The 17,405-nt window shown below is 45.1% G+C and overlaps 1 protein-coding gene across 13 annotated transcripts in view; it reads left to right on the top strand.

Annotated features, from left to right (window-relative positions):
* The window catches only part of BRIP1 (BRCA1 interacting DNA helicase 1), a 313,915-nt gene that overhangs the window by 166,220 nt on the left and 130,290 nt on the right, over positions 1–17,405 (top strand). For all 13 annotated transcript variants that reach the window (XR_014214176.1, XM_082201664.1, XM_082201668.1 and 10 more), the window contains exon 18: positions 15,188–15,300. Coding sequence is in view for 12 of the 13 variants with exons in the window: in XM_082201664.1 (XP_082057790.1) it covers positions 15,188–15,300 (113 nt within the window). In the remaining variant the exon portion in view is untranslated. The remainder of the gene's footprint in view (positions 1–15,187; positions 15,301–17,405) is intronic.

Below are 17,405 nucleotides of genomic sequence, written 5' to 3' on the forward strand. Positions count from 1 at the left end.
ACACTGCAGGGGGGAAAAGGGGTCAGCAGGGGCCCAAGCCACCCTGGCAGGGACTGAAGTAGTGGAGAAGGGGAAGGTGCCACCACAGTATGCTGATCTCAGCGACGTGTTCAGCGAGAAGGAAGCTGACCAACTACCTCCGCATAGACCCTTTGATTGCCAGATCAATTTACTCCCTGGAGCACAGCTTCCTGTAGGCAAGTTGTATGCCATGTCAGACAGGGAAATGCAGGAGTTGCGAGCGTTCATTGACAAGAACCTGAAGAGGGGCTTCATCAGAGAGTCCAAGGCAGCGGGGGGTAGCCCAGTGTTTTTTGTGGACAAAAAAAACACGGACAAGCCGAGGCTGGTATGTGACTTTCGGGCCTTAAATGCAGTGACAGAGCCGGCGGCTTTTCCTATGCCCAGGATTGATGATATTTTGACAAGGGTGCGGAAGGGAAAGATTTTTACAAAGCTGGACCTAAGGGGGGCGTACAACCTGATACGTATAAGGAAAGGGGATGAATGGAAGACCACCATGTTCACCCCTTTGGGGGCATTTGAATACTTAGTTATGCCTTTTGGATTACAAACAGGCTCCGCGTGTTTTCAAGCTTTCATGAACCACGTACTGGGGCCTTTGCTCTACAAGAATTGCGTGGCCTTCTTAGATGACGTGTTGGTGTATTCGGAGAATGAGGAGCAACATGTGAGAGACGTCAGAGAAGTGTTGAGCAGGCTGCAAGCCAACCGACTGTGGGTGAAACTGGAGAAGTGTCAGTTTCATACCAAGGAGGTGGAATTCCTGGGGTACCGCTTGTCAGACAAAGGGTTGGCCATGGACCCCGGCAAGGTTCAAGCGGTGCTGGAATGGAAAACACCCAAGACCAAGAAGGATGTGCAGAGGTTCCTAGGGTTTGGAAACTTTTATCGTAAGTTCATCCGCAACTTCGCCCACCTGACGGCGCCCATCACGGACTGTCTCAGCAGCAAAAAGAAGTTTGTTTGGACGGGGGAGGCGGAGCGAGCGTTTGAGGAACTGAAAAGGGCCTTCGCCTCTGGCGAACAACTTCTACATGTGGATTTACAAAAAAAGCTGAGGGTCGAAACAGACGCGTCGGACCGAGCCATAGGGGCGGTGCTTCTTCTGCAGCCGGGGAAGGAGGGGTCGGAGTGGCGACCGTGTGCCTTCTTTTCGCGGAAGCTGAACAAGTCTGAGAGGAACTACACGGTGTACGACCGGGAACTTCTTGCAATTTATGAGGCCTTCCGGAGATGGAGGCACCTACTAATTGGTGCACAACAGAAGGTGCAAGTGTGCACGGACCATAAGAATCTAGAGTATTGGAGAACTGCGCGAGTGCTCAACCAACGGCAGTTGAGATGGGCCCAGGAGTTCTCCAAATTTAACTTTGAGATTTGTTACGTACCAGGCCCGGAGAACGTTAGGGCGGACGCTCTCTCACGCAAACCTGAATATTTGGAGGGAGAGGGTGTACCCGAAGAGACCCATGTCATTCCCGAGGACCGCTGGGTGTGTGGGGCGGCATTGGTGGGGCAAAGGGAACTGGTAGAGGGAACGGGGCAGGATGTATACGCCCAGGACAAACTCAGGAGTCTTAGGAGGGAGGGAGACAAACCCGGGGGTTTTGAGGAGAGAAATGGGGCGTTGTACTACAAGGGAGCGTTATACATACCTGAAGGGGAATTGAGGGAAAAGGTACTCAAGCAACTGCACGATAACCCCACAGCAGGGCATTTTGGGCAACACAAAACCATGTGGCTGGTTACCAGGGAATTCTGGTGGCCCAAGGTCAGGGAAGATGTGCGTGAATATGTGAGAGGGTGTGACCGTTGCCAACGAGCCAAGGGGGAGAGGCGGGCACCGGCAGGTTTATTAGAACCACTACCCACGCCGGAAAGACCGTGGGAGGCAGTGGCAATAGATTTTATGACTGATTTGCCCAGGTCCAAAGGGAAAACAGCCATTATGGTGGTGGTAGATCTGTTAACCAAGATGGCACACTTTATAGCCTGCTCACATGCGGTCACAGCAGAAGAAACCGCCAAATTGTTTGTGGAAAATGTGTTTAGGTTGCATGGCGCCCCCTTGAGGGTGGTTTCGGACCGAGGGAAACAATTTACTTCCAGGTTCTGGAGGAAGCTCATGAGCTTACTGCATGTAGAGGTTAATTTCTCTACTGCCCGTCATCCAGAAACCAACGGGCAGGCGGAAAGAGCTAATGGTGTCCTCCAGCAATATTTGAGGTGTTATGTTAATGACAGAGAGAATGATTGGGTGGAGAAGCTGGCGTTGGCAGAATTTGCTTACAACAATGCAGAGAACGTGTCCACGGGAATGAGCCCTTTTTTGGCCAATCACGGGTGTCATCCCCGAGCCTTCCCAGGGGGGGAGGGGGAGAACTGGAGCGTTCCAGCAGCAGAACAGTTCGTTGAAGAAATGGAAGCGATCCATCGCCAACTCCAACTTAATTTAAACCGGGCGAAGGAGGAATATAAGAGGCAGGCAGACAAAACCAGAAGGGAAGGGGAAAGCCTTAGGGTGGGAGACCAGGTGTGGCTGTCCACCCAAGGGTTACCATTTAAAGGAGGTTGTAAGAAGTTAAGACCCAAAAGACTGGGCCCATTTGAAGTCACGCAACAGGTCAACCCAGTGGCTTTCAGACTCCGGTTACCGAACCACATGAAGTTGCACCCAGTGTTCCACAGATCGTTGCTGTCACCGTATATAGGGGACAGAGAGGGGAGGGTCAATAGGGGACCAGCGATGGAGGAAAAAGAACACAGCTACCATGCAGCGGAGATCCTAGATTCCAGGTGGAAAGGAGAGCAAGTAGAGTATTTGGTAATGTGGGAAGGGGAACCGGAGTCGGAAAACACCTGGGTCAGAGCAGAGGATGTAGATGACGAGGTTCTAATTGAAACTTTTCATCAGAGATTCCCTCGAAAACCCCAGCCAGTGGCGAGGTTCCGGAGGGAATACTTCGCCACCACAGACGAAGAAGAGGAGTTGGAGGGGTTCTCTGATTCCGAGGTGGAGGAGGATTCAGCGAGTCGGAACAAAGACCGATGGAGGGAGATGTTCGAGACGTCGGAAGATGAAGAGGATTCGTTTCGGGGTTTCAGCTCCTCACCGCCCAGAGGAGAGGGAGGGGGCGGGGGGGAAGGGGGCCCTGGAGGGGAGGTGGATGTCAGGGAACTGACCTCAGAGGGAAAGGAGGTGATAGGGCTCCCAGAGACTGGGAGAGACTCAACAGCCAAAGCAGGGACCAGCAGGGGGAGCGCGGGGTCTCTGGAGGAGGATCTCAGGGATACTGAGAGAGATGCAGCAGCGCAGGCAGGAAGCAGGGGGGAGAAAGGGGTGAGAGACACGTCCAGTGAAAATAGTGGGGAGGTGTCAGAAGCAATTGCAGGGAGACCCATGCTTCGTCGGAAGCTGTCACGTCGTGAGTCCAGGAGACGTGTTTCCGTTAAGGAACTTCTTTGTTGGAGGCGTTTCCGCAAACAGCCACTGTCGGACTCTAACAGTGACTAGAGCAGACATGTCTGAGGAGCTCTGTCACACACAGAGGTTTGTGGGGCCGCACAAACTCTGAAGGGGCACCATTTTAAGCACAAGCAGCTAATCATCCCCTAATAGTATGTGATAAAGGGGAACTATACTGGGCTGAAGGCGTCTTCTACTTGTCCCCGTGTCAGTTTCAGTTTGTTGGTTAGTTTTTCTAGTAAGACTGTTTTCCATACTATTTGATACCATTGATCCATGATTACTCCCGATATGTATCTCCAGTGTCTGGCTATGATTCTTCTGGCTGCTGAGAGTAGGTGGGTTATGAGCTCTTTATAATGTGAGTGGGCAATATTATCTTGGAAGATGTTCAATAGGGCCAGTTCTGGGGTGACTTCTAATACTTGCTTAGTTATTCTGCATATTTCTTGTATGACTGATGTTCCAGAAGAGTTGGATTTGGGGACATTCCCACCAAATGTGGAGGTATGTACCTGTGGAGGTAAAGCCTCTCCATCATTTTGGCGAGGCTCCTGGGCATATCAGCACTAGTTTCCGTGGTGTTAGGTACCACCTGTATGTGAGTTTCAGGGTGAGAATTTCCCAGTATAAGCCATAGAGCCCTCTCTTAAATAACTGTATTGGAAGCCCCTTTATGTGCCTTTATCATTTTAACTTTGTGATTGGAAGGTAATTAAAACATACTCTTGAATCTCATATTTACACATCCCACCAATAACCCTATTAAGACTTGTGCAGAATCACAGGACTTGAATGTGTGACAGATCTTATTATTCATTTTGATTATTTTTAAAATTGTCAGTTGTTTAATTTAAATGTTGTTTTAATGAATTGATTTCCGTAATGGGGACACCTTTTGCATTCTTCTCTTGGTTATATTTGAGGAGAATCAACCAATCTCTGTCCCCCCTGCTCCAGATATAGGGAGATTTTTTGCTGCAGAGTTTGAGAGTTGCTATATCAGTCCTTACTGAAAGAGAAGCAGGGAGTTTGAAAAGCGGAGCCTTTGCACTTGCTTGTATATTATGGGAGTGAAAAATAATCGCTGTAATCTTCAGAAGCTGGCTGTTACAGCAAAAATAAAGAGAGCGCTGTTAAGAGTCCAGCACAAAGCTCTGGTACTCTCAGTGGGGAGGGCTTTGGAGAAGCAGGAAAATGCATTTCTGAGCCAAAAAATGACTTCTTTGGCTGTGACCAGATTTCCTCTGCCCACCTCTGGGACTTCAATGTTGAGGTAGGAAAATGTGATTTTTGGAGCCAAGTGTGGCTTGGTGAGCCTGACTTGTAATTTACTACTCTTTCCTCGGGGACCTAAAAATAAGGAAAGTCTCCGTGAAATGTTGATAATGGGCAGCTCTGAAGTGCAGACCTCAGGCTAGTGTTCCCAAAGAGGATTTCTTCACTTCCACCTTTCCTAGATGACTCTTAAGAGACCATAATTCAGTAAGAGACACTTTCAGTAGGAACATTGCGTATGAGGCACTGGGTGTAGAAATAAACAAGCAAGGGTTTTTTTTTGTGTGTGTGTGTGTAAACTTAGAGATTCTTGGCTTCCTTTCAATTGATAAAAATATAGCTATGATGTGGTTTACACATTCATACGTGTTTGTATCTATCTTGAAGTAAAGGCCACTGTGGTTCGAATGTTAACTTAGGAAGATATCTAACAGCATAATTTGTGAACCATGATGGAGTACATCAATTCAGTTACACATTTCAGTGCTTCAGGATTGTGTTAATGAGGCGAAATATTTTTCAAGTTCACGACCCTGGCTTCTTCACTGCTCTGATGAGGAATCAATTGAATCCAGGTGGCTAATGCTTCTCACTGACAGAGGACGACTTTCGATTACCCATCAGGAATACCTATGTACCCGTGCCTGCCCTATTGCAGCTAGCAGAGAGAAAAGACCTCTCTTGTCATAGCCCCATCTGCAGTAGAAATTATGCCCTCTGAAATTAAGTGCATATTGGCTGTTTGCTAAAACGCAATAAACTGACTGACTGGCATTACAGCCATGAAGTTGACTTGGAGTCGCTGTCTCTCAGCCTAACCTTCCTTCCTCACAGGGTTGTTATGGGGAATAAAATGAATTTAGAGCGGTGGATGGGAAACCCATGTGTGCTGCCTTAGGGTTTCTGGAGGAAAAGCAGGATATAGGTCTAGTAAAATAACATCTTTCATGACCTTATATAAATATTTGGCCCTTAAAAGTGCTGCGAAACGCTGCCCTCTCAAAATGGGAATTGTGCAGTAATGCCACTGTATCATTCTAAGTTACAGTGCAGAAATATTTTAAAGGAAATTGCCAGTTAAGGGTGCTGGAGGCTACCTGTAGTTTTATACAGCCTTGTAAAGTGCCTTTGCCAGATGGCAGTAAAACCCGTAACACTGAAGTTCAGATTAAGGGCTTGGGGTTGGCAGACCACTACTGGAGTGACATTTAATCTCCATACCTTGGCACAAGTTTCAGAAAAGCTTTCGCATAAATATACCCTTCAGTGAAACCTTCTGACAAAGAGACAAACTTTTTCCTTTATACCTTCGGTAGTTTACTTTTCTGATCCAGTCGGGGGGGGGGGGGAATATTCCAAAGTGATTTTCTTGTGTTTAGCTTGTCCTTAGCAAGTAGCGCTGACCTTTAAGTTTTTACTTTACTGTCAAAGTATGTCGAAGGCTTTAAAAGTGAAGCTATCACCTTGGGGAATTGTAAGGATGACTGACACTTACCACTTCACCTTAGACGCAGTGGCACTGAGCGTATGCAGCCGCGTTGTACCTCAAGGGAAGCTGTTTGATTTTTTCTTCACTTCTGCTTCACTGGAAATGGATTGGATTTTCTCTTCAGAGGAGAGTTTTCGTTGCATTAGATTTTAATCAAGTCACTTGCTCGCAGTCCCTCAAAGCCTGCACAACTGTGATGAGTAGATGGGGCCCGGGGTGAATGTGCTACATGATTTGTCAAAGCCGTAGAACTTCAAGATCTCAGAGAGGCCGTGTGCCGTAGTTTGACAACACTAGAAAGTGTTTCCCTGGTTGCAATGTTATATAAGCCTCCCCTCTTTTCTTTGTCACTGGGATTAAGGACACAAAGGGGAAAGAGCCAAGTCCAAGCTGTATTGTGTATCACAAAGAGAAAGCACCAATGTGGGGTAGTGGCTGGAGCAATTTTCTAGTAAGGACAGCCAACATGGTGCCCTCCAAATGGGTTTTTACCCCATTATCCCTGGCTTCTGGCCATGCAGGCTGTGGCTGATGTAAGATGGAAACTAACAACATCTGAAGAGCACCACATTAGTTACCCATGCTCTAGAGTTTGGCATCCCCAAATTCAGCCCTCCAGATGTTTTGGGACTACAAGTCCCATCATCCCTGATCACTGGTCCTGTTAGCTAGGGATGATGGGAGTTGTAGTCCCAAAACATATGGAGGGCTGAGTTTGGGGATGCCTGCTCTAGAGAGACCTGGGTTCAAATTCCCAAATAGTCCAAGATCACCCAGTGAGTTTTATGACTGAGAATTTGAACCTGTAACTCTTTAGTTCATGGGTAGCCAACCTGGTGCTGTCCAGATGTTGGATTCCATCTCCCATCAACCCCAGCCACCATGGTCAATGGTCAGGAATGATAGGAGCTGTATCTCAACAAAATCTGGATGCAAGGAATCCAAATGATTGGCTCATATATCTTCATTGATGGGCAGACTCATATTTACTTATTTAAGTTGCTTGCAAACCATACCACCCTTCTTACAAGTATACTCCAAGGTGGTTCAGAATAAAAAATTAAAATATGCAATTATAGGTATGGGAGAAGGCAGCTAAGAGCACCCCAAAAGTACATCTTAAATTCAGTTGAGAGATCAGGAGTGGACTGCAAAATCATGTCCTTCCTACCCCTTCTATTTGCCTCTTGCCTCTACCATGGGATTTGTTCTTGCCTGCCTTAAGCAGGGTGAAGTGTTGCATCAATCAATCATGGTTAACATGGTTCCTCCTTAACCAGGGTTTGCGCTGAAGAGCTTCGGCTCTTGTTTATGCAAGAGTGATACAGATATCGTGTTATGTGCGAAAGGGCCCTTATGACCTAAATGCAAACATTTAGCTTTCATTTGTGAGACTCTGGTCTTTTTTTATGTCTGCTTCGGCAGCTTGCTCTTGCAATAGTTCCAAGATAGCAGCCTCCCCTTCGTATTTTAGCCCCCAGAAGACTAATAGAGACTTGAATGTTCAAATCTTAGCTTTTAGTGACTCCACCGAGGAGCCTGGATCTTTTGAAGTGTGCTCTTGTGACCGCCCAAGTCTTTATACATGCACTATTTAGTCTTAATTCTCACAGATGTTACCCCTCCGTTTGAAGGTGGTGGGGATGTTAAAAGCTGCAGTGTTTAATGCTGCTCCCACTTGAAAAGATTTTTATTTATAAAAAGACCGGGGGGGTGATGTTTCACTTCTCACACTAGCTGGCTTTTATGGCTGCTTGGCAGTCACTAGGCCAAGGGTGGTGGTGGTGGGGGGGACGACAACTAGGTGGCAAGCTGCATTGTGAAGGAGCATAATCATTGCTATTTCAGGTGGAAGCAAAGCTCTTCTGACATGTGAAATCTTAAGCAGTTATTTCTCATGTCGTTTTCGTATAGGAATGGGATGTGTCTCCCGCTTTCCCTCCCTCTCTCTGCCATTGTCAGATGTTGAACATTATAATCTGAAAACATTAAGACTGGGTGCCAGCCAACCCTCTCTCCACCCTCCCGCCGAACATCAGAATGTGAAAATGTTAGGACTGTGGTACCAAATACTAGATGACAGTGGCAGAAAGTTTCTGCCTCTGCTCTGTTCAAGATGGCTGTGAAATGGCCTTCTTTGTGACTGGTGTAAAAGGGAGCTCTTCTGCTTTCTCGAATGGTGTCGGCATTGGATCTCAGGGCCGTGACTTTTGAACTTCCTGCATTCCGGGAAACTTTTCCACATGGGCTTCTCTCTTAAGGAGAACCCAGTGCATCTGCCATGCAGTACTTGCAATATTGCAAAGGGTTCTTAGGTCATTGCCCAAAGCAGTGGTAGTCAGGATCTGGCCCCACAATATTGCTGGAGTGCAACTGGCATCCTCCCTGACCATTGGCTGTGCTGGCCTGGAGTTGATGGGACTTGTAGCCCAACAACATCTGAAGGGCACCACGTTGCTCTTGATCCCTCATCTTGGATGCACACTCAGTTCAAGCAGGGCACTGGCTAGGCCTGTGGGGCTTCACTATCACTCAGCATGTACATTTCCAAGGTTCCCCTTAGTTTGGGCATAGGAAGGAAAGATTAATAGCAGTGGAAAAACCTGTATTTCAAGGAAGCTCATGGGGAAAGACCTTAATTCAGCGTTAGAGTGCACATGCTTTACATGCAGAAGGTTCCAAGTTTGATCCTTGACATTTCCAATGGTGGGAAGAGACCCTTTCTCTTCTTGAGACCATGTAGAGGCACTGCCAGTCAGTGGAGACAATACTGGGCTAGATAGACCTAAAGTCTGACCTGGTACAAGGCAGTTTCATGTGTTCCTAAGCTTGCCCACCAGTACTAGTGTTCAGCCATATTATTAGGACCAGGGTCCTTTACCCTGTACATCCCAGTAGATCACTGAGATCATCTGGGAAAGCCCTTCAGGCTCCTTCCCCTTATATAGAACTTTAGAGCCTTAAAGGACCAACCCTCTTGCTTGAAGACAGGTGTTCCTCTTCTCTTCCACTGCCTCCCTCTTGGTGTGCTCCCTGCACTTCCAGGCTGGTTCTTCAGATTTGAAGGAAGGCTGGCTGTGAGGTCCAGGCTCTGGCCCAGGTCTGGGAGAGGGACATCTATCCTTCACCTTAGCGAGCAAAATATATTGGGCTGGTCCTGCTTGTGGCTGTCCTAAACCACCCGTTCATTTAGTTTGTAAAAGTCTATTTTAGTTTGTTCTCCCCCAACCCACACTCCCCATTAATTTTTAGCAAGATATTGCACTGTATTGGATTAAAGCTGCCTCTCCTGAAAATTGTGAAAAATGTACCAGATTTTTTTTAAAAAATAAATACAGTCTGTTTTCCTTGTATTTAGGATATGCAGGGTACAAAGCCCAAAGCAGCAATTTGTCAGTAAAATTTATATTGCGATAGTTTGCCCTGATAACTGTGTTTACAGTATGCTGATACTGAATGGAAAATGTTTCTTCTGCGAATTCTTCCTGCTCTGGTGTGGGTTTTTGCTTTAAACTGTTTTGGGTCGAAAGGTTCCTACTTTGGCTACAGATAAAACCTTTCTGCACGAGTGTCTGGTGGACAATGTGTTTATTTTTACTGAGGCAAAGTTTTCTTAATAGTTTGAATCCCTACGTTTTAACAGGTTTAGCCCTTATATTTATTTAATGGGCTGAACTCCCGCTTCTAAAAGGCTTTATCGCTCAGGAATAAAGCAGTGCCATGCCGATCTTAACATTTTGTTTATGTGAGGATATTTTAATCTCTTTAGAGCTTCCAGGGTCACATGCTCTGAGAATCGCATCAGCTTTATGTCGAAGCTGCTTGTTGAACTAAGCCGATGTTTCCCAAAAAAATTGATATCATTTTTTTGGTGGGGGTGGGGGGTTAAAGTTGGAAGCATGCTTGACTCCTACATTCAGAATGCCCTTGTTTCCTTCCTGTCTAATCTTGATCAGCTCCTAAAATAAAAGGCAGGCATGCTCCTTGCAAAGGCAAGATAGCTCAGTGATTATTGCCCCATGGCTTCCCTCCCTCCTTATTGCCCTTTGGATGTGGTAGAGCAGCTGCTTTGCACGTATAAAGTCGCCGGTTCAATCCACAGTACGTCCACATAGAGCTGGGAATATCCCCGGCTTGAAACCCTGGAGAGTCACTGCCAGCCAGTGTAGACAGTACTGAGCTATGTGGACCAGCTGTCTAATAACTCAGTGTAAGGCTGTTGTGTGCATGTGTCTTAACAGCTGAAATGTCTGATAGAATAGAAGAAGCGTCCGCAAAGCTTTCCACAGTCAAGAAGACGGGAAAGATTCTTCGAGTGGAATTTGTCTAGGGCCTCATCTGGCATCTTTTCACTGGCTTGGAGTTGGTGGATAGACAGACTGAGATGTTTAGGCATTTAGATATTTAGGCTTTCCCATCCGAAACATAGAAGACAGCAGTGTTCTTATCTCCAACCCTTTTGAGGTCAGTTCATCTGAACTGGGTTGCCCAAGACCACCCAGCAAGCTGTGCTGAACGTTTGTGACGTCCTCCTAACATTGTTGTTCATAATTTTTCTAGCTCATTTAGTATTCCCCGCACCCCAAAAGGCGCGTTGCAAATTCTTGCCTCCTTTAGCACTGGCACGGACCTCATGGGATAGGCTAAGCTGAGAGATAACGGCTCATCCAAGGCCACCCAAAGAGCTGTGCTGCTAGCCTCCCAAACCTGGAGCCAGCGTGGTGTAGTGGTTAAGAGTGGTGGACTCACAATCTGGTGAACCGGGTTCGCTTTCCCACTCCTCCACATGCAGCTGCTTGGTTTGTGTCTCCGCTCCTCCGCATGCAGCTGCTGGGTGACCTTGGGCCAGTCACACTTCTCTGAAGCCTCACTCACCTCACAGAGTGTTTGTTGTGGGGGAGGAAGGGAAAGGAGATTATTAGCCGCTTTGAGACGCTTTGAGTGAAAGGTGGGATATCAAGTCCAAACTACTACTACTACTCCTACTCCTACTACTCTTCTTCTTCTCCTCCTCCTCCTCCTCCTCCTCCTCCTCTTCTTCTTCTTCTCCTCCTCCTCCTCCTTCTCTGGCTTGATGCTGTGCATAGAGGCTTCTCTTGGAGCAGCAGAATTTCAAGTTATAAGAACATAAGAATCTGCTGGATCAGGACAATGGCCCATTTGGTCCAGTACAGTGGTACCTTGGTTTACAACCATAATCCATTCTGGAGGTCCCTTTGTAAACCAAAACGGGTTGTAACCCAAGGCACACTTTCGCCAATGGGGCCTCAAAAAAAATGGGTGGTAATCCAAAAAAAGTTCACAAACCGGGACACGCACTTCCGGGTTTGACGTGTTTGTAATCCAAACGTATGCAAGCCAGACTGTTCACAAACCAAGGTATCCTGTTCTCACAGTGGCCTGTCAGATACTTGTGGGGAACCTGCAAGTGGGACCCAAACACAAGAGCACTCTCACCTCTTGCAGTTTCCAGCAAGTGGGATGCAGAAGGACTGTTGCCTCTAACCATGGAAGCCGAGCCGAGCCATTGGTGGGCTCACCCGCCATGAATTTGTCTAATCTCAAGTATGAGCTACAACATATGTTCTGCAATGTGTTTTTAATGTTGTATACCACCCTGGGATCTTCTGATAAAGGGTGGTAGGAAAATTGTATTAATAATAATAATAATAATAATAATAATAATAATAATAATAATAATAATTTTATTTATCTCCCACCCTCCCTAGCCGAAGCCGGGCTCAGGCCGGCTAACAACAACATTGTTATTATTATTCTGTGATTTTTTAATGACTTAGTGGTCTATAAGTGTGAGAGCCAGTGTGGTGTAGTGGTTAAGAGCGGTAGTCTCGTAATCTGGGGAACCGGGTTCATGTCTCCGCTCCTCCACATGCAGCTGCTGGGTGACCTTGGGCCAGTCACACTTCTCTGAAGTCTCTCAGCCCCACTCACCTCACAGAGTGTTTGTTGTGGGGGAGGAAGGGAAAGGAGAATGTTAGCCGCTTTGAGACTCCTGAAGGGGAGTGAAAGGCGGGATATCAAATCCAAACTCTTCTTCTTCTTCTATAAATATTTTTAAAAATGAATTAAAAAACAGGGGTGAAGCCCTCCATTTCAAGTGTGCCCTCCCTCTTGATTCCCCAAAGAAGAATCTCTCTTCTATCCCTTCCTGTATTTCACCCCCCCCTTTCTAAATATCTTCTCCATAATGTGTAATTAACCTTCTGCATGGAGAAAGCACTAAAAAAGGGGGCACTTGAGGAAGGCGATCCAGGCCCTTTAAATCATTCCAAAGCATTTCTTTGCTCATAGATTGGAAGGCAAAAAGTTTTTGTTTACAGCCTGTTCTTTTCTTTCTTGAAAACTTGGCTTGGTGTAGAAATGGTGGGGAAGGGGACGAAATAGAGCAAGAGGAGGGAACATTCTTGGTTAATGTTCAGTTGCAGGGGAGGTCTGTCTAATTAAGCATTAAGGAAACAGTGGTTAACAGGTATAATGCTGTTAGACTCCGGCTAATATGAATGCGACCGTGACCTCCCAGATAGATCAAAGCCTAATCTCTCTGACAGCTACAAGATGACATGGCTTGCCACAGGCCTTCTGCTGCTCTTCGCTGGAGCTCTTTGTCTGCAAAGCATGCCTGATAGCTAGGAGTATATTTTTAAGGATGAACAGGTAGAAGTAAAGGGCTGTCTTTTGACATTTTAACTAATCCCTTCTAGCCTGTGCTTTACTTGCACATTTAATATATTTGCTAGCAGGAGACGCTGGCTTTTCCACATATGCAGCATGTCATGTTGAATCGGGCGTCACGGTGATGCCTGATAATGCAAACGTATACAGTGAAATGGATTCTGATTGCGTTAAAGTGACGTGCGCTGACCTTTTACCTGTTACGTGATTCACAAGGAACGCTTTAACCCTTAATGAGCGAACACAAGGGTTTGAATTTATTTTCTATTATTCTGTTATTAAGCAGTGATACACTTTGTCTCTACACACACACCCCACAAAAAAGCTGTCTTGTTATTTAAAAAAGCCATACAGTTTTTATATCCAGGGGTCAGCAACTAGAAGCCCCAGGGACAAAGCTGCCCTCCCACACATTACCTTTTCCAGGAAAGTTAGTTGCTGACCAAAGGCAGCCTTTTATTTTCCATCATTTACTTACAGAGGTTCATGTCTTGCTTAGCTGAAGAAGGGCAGAGCTCTGAAGTAACATGGGGTGGCTAATTTTGCATGGCATTATGTACAAAGAAATGTAAGGCACAGACCAGATCTGCCCTGTGAGGCAGAGCCTATTGGACTGTTCTTTTGCATAGGACCCTTTCAGTAACATTAAAAGAGTTTTAGACAAATTCATGGCTGTCACTGGCTGCTAGCTCTTCTATTGGCTATGCTCCAGCTCCACGGTTGGAGGCAGTATGTCTCTGAATGCCAGTTGCTGGAAATCAGAAGTGGGGAGAGTACTGTTTTACTCAGGTCCTGCTTCTGAGCTTCCCACAGATACCTGGTTGGCCACTGTGGGTCACTGGAGTTGACAGGCCTTTGGCCTGATCCAACAAGTTCTGCTTTAATTCCTGGATGTTTCTGTGAGGTTGCAGAAGAGAATGCGGGTCTAAGGCAGCCTTGCTGCACTGATCATCAGAATGGAAGGGGCAGGATATATATATAGAGAGAGAGTCTGGAACTGGAAATCGTTTACAAAAACTACTTGGGGCCTGTTCTATATAAGGCTTGCTCAGGAAACTTTAAATGCAGTAGGGGGAACCTTCAGCCCCCAATCAATAAATTCTGAGTGACGGAAACAAATATTAGATCTGTGAAATCAAACTGGATTTATTTTCTGGCTGCAAAGTTTGAATTTGTAAATTTGACAGGCTGTTTTTTTTAAAAGGGCATAGGCACATAAAATAACATAGAAAGAAAAGAATCCTTACCCAAATTCGAGTTGAAAGTTACCTGTCAGAAGTGGTTAGAAGTCTGCTGTTTTATCTCTTGAAGCGTGTCCTTTCAGTTGTCAGTTTTAAAAGGTTAATATAGAACAAAAGAGCAGTGAAATTAACCTTCCTTTGTGTAGCTTTATGCCTTTCGTTTTTCAAACTAAACCTGTTGTTTAGCTTGAATAGCAGGCCTGGGCTTTTCCATCCTGATCCAAGTGCCTTCCCTGCCTTTGGAAAAGGAGGGCAAGGAGCTTGGCTTGGCTTGGCTTGCTGGTACTCAATATTCCACTTTCTGAAAGATTCCATCACGTGTCTGAGCAGATAGGTGTGTGAGGAGGAGTTCTAACTATTTTTTAGCCTGTACTTCATAAGGGAAGAGAGGTAGAATTGTACCCCGACTTATCCTCAGGAAGTACCTGTCCAGCTTCCAGGGCTACCAGAGGTCCACACACTGGATGTAATGGATGTCTTAGAATCATAGTTTGCCCTAACTGCCCTTTAGATTCAAATCATAATTTGTATTTCAGCTGTTCAGGCAAAGCATGGTTTATGCAGTTTCCCACTTTACTGAGAATCCTCAAAGTCGTAGCAAAGTGAGGAAACATGTGCACTCAGGGGGAAAAGTGGGGTGAAAGAAAAGAAAGGTGATCTCAACCATTTTACCAACATGTACAATGTTAAAAGACTGAGAACCCTTAGAAGCATTTTAAAATATTTTTGTAACTGGTTTTCCTAGACTTGCATCCATAAACAAAGTTAAGTATAGACTCCAGCTCAGAAAGTTCTTTCAGAGTTATAAATTTTATATATAGATATCTGCTGGTTACCTGAATTAGTTTTATTTATCATTTTGTCCAGAATAAATAGAGCAGTTTGGCAACGGAAAAAGCCATTCTCTTGTTTTGATAATTACTTGATAAGGCAAATTAACAGTTGTACTACTTGAAATTTATGCAGGAATTTTAAAATATATTGTAATTTCTCCAGGTTGAGCTTAAGAGGAAGTATAATGACCTACATTCCAAAGACAGAGGACTTCTACCAGGCAGCCAGTGGTATGAAATCCAGGCCTTCAGAGCTCTCAACCAAGCATTGGGCAGGTGAGTAGAATTAGATTATTCCTGTATAGATCCATATATATTTGGGGCTTTATCTAGTTTAGTTTAGTTTAGTTTAGTTTAGTTTAGTTTTCTTGTTTTGTTTGCAAAATTGCAATTAATAGAAAACAACACTAATAGAGACACAAACAGGTGAACAAGAATCATAATCAGAGAGGAGAAGGGTGTGGAAGGGGCAGGAATTGCCCCCACGTCCTGACCTGGAAATGCTGGCAATTGAACCTAGAACTTTCTGCATGCAAAGTAGATGCTCTGCCATTGAGTCAAGCCCTTCCCCGACCCTCCAACAAAGTAGAGAGGTGCCCCTAAACATTGGAGGGGAAAAGTCCCACTTATAGCTGAACCTGGTAGCTCCCTCACTTTGCTGTAAGTGATTCTGAACTATAATCTGCAGTCTTGTAAACATTTGTGACCTGTATTCTCTGTGGACTAAACATCTTGTACACCAGTTCAGCTAAAGCTGAAGTGATGTTTTGTAGAATCGAGTAACAAGGCGTTTTGCAAAGCAGTACTGGAGATTTCTGGCTGTAGCCTGCACCTTCCCTGCTTTCAAGCTATGCCACTTGTATTGTAAAGTTTTCTTTATATGTCATTTCATTGTCTTACTAGGCTTGCCAAGCCTGGTGTTGTTTGGCTGTTTGTTTTTCGGTTTCTAAAAATCAGACATGCACATCTAGCAGAGCATTTGCTTCTATGGGAAATATGAATATTCATCTGATCCTTTCAAAAAAAGTATCTTGGTCATCTTGGAAACAAAGTACACAGCTTTCCAAAAGCAAGAAAAGCTTCCCTCTTTCTCCTTAGTATTTGCTGAGAAGGTGCCTCTTCACTGCTGTTGTTTTTTCTACAGCAAACTAATAGGGAAATAAGTGCTTTAAACAAATAAGTGCTTTAAACAAAAAAAATAAAAATCTGGTAAAGAAATGGGGACATCAATAATAACCAGCAGCCTCTCATAGCCAGCATTGCTGAGGGATTTTAAGAAACAACAAAATCACTACAGGTTTGAAATCAGTTGTTAAGATCAGTGCAGTTTCAAAAGGTTCAGTGCACCATCCTGTCTTAAAATAGTATATCAAAATATAGACAAAAACCTGTTCCTTGATCTCAGGGACCATGTGGTTATGACATCTAAAAAGTTGTCCAAATGCATAGCAAACAGACAACTTTCAAAAAATAGAGTAGATGTTTATAATTACCATTATCAACTGGTTAGAGCATGATGCTTACAATACCATGGTCGCAGATTCAATCCCCATATGAGACAGCTGCATATACCTGCATTGCAGGAGGTTAGACTAGATGATGCTCAGGGTCCCTTCCAACTTGGCAGTTCTATCTAGTCTGCCTACAGTATCTACTGTGTTTCATACACCAGAAGATAGACACAGCCTTTTCCCTTAGGCTTGCACTTTAAAATGTTTGGGGGGCGTAGCTCCACAATGGAGCATCTGCTTTGTAGGCCGAGGGTCCCAGGTTCATTCCCCAGCACCTCCAATAAACAGAAACAATTATTAGATGATGAGAAGGACCTCTCTCTGCCTGAGACCCTGGAGTCCAACAAAACAGTACTGGGCCAGATGGTAGCTTGCTACGGCTGGAGGGAGATTGGTATGAAAAACCAAAAGGAACATCTTTAACAGGGATTTAAGTCCAGCTGGAGGCAGGGAAGGACCTTTAGCTCAGTAGAAGAACATCTGCTTCACATGCAGAAGTTCCTTCCCCATCCCTAGAAGAACTGTTATGAATAGGTTTTCACCCATAGGACCACCCCATAGTGATGGAGATGGAGCAGTGGAAGGGCCTATCATGGAATGAGGTTGCGAGGTACCATAAGCAAGGTAGACCTCATCTACTTGTGACCTAGATTCGCATGTGTTTCTGAGGTGATATAACTCAGAAAAATCCCCTAATTGTAAAAAAAAAGAAAAAAGTTCCTATAAATCCACCTGAAATTATAGAGTGGCTGCCAAACTAAACCCTAATCAAGATTTGCAGGTACAAAATACCTGCCCATGTGAAGGACATAGTTATTTCATGGGGTTTTTATTTTGTATTCCAACATGTATAAACTGACAAATAAAAGG

The sequence above is a fragment of the Podarcis vaucheri genome (genome assembly GCF_965113315.1).
Source record: "Podarcis vaucheri genome assembly, chromosome: 15".
Taxonomy (NCBI): domain Eukaryota; kingdom Metazoa; phylum Chordata; class Lepidosauria; order Squamata; family Lacertidae; genus Podarcis; species Podarcis vaucheri.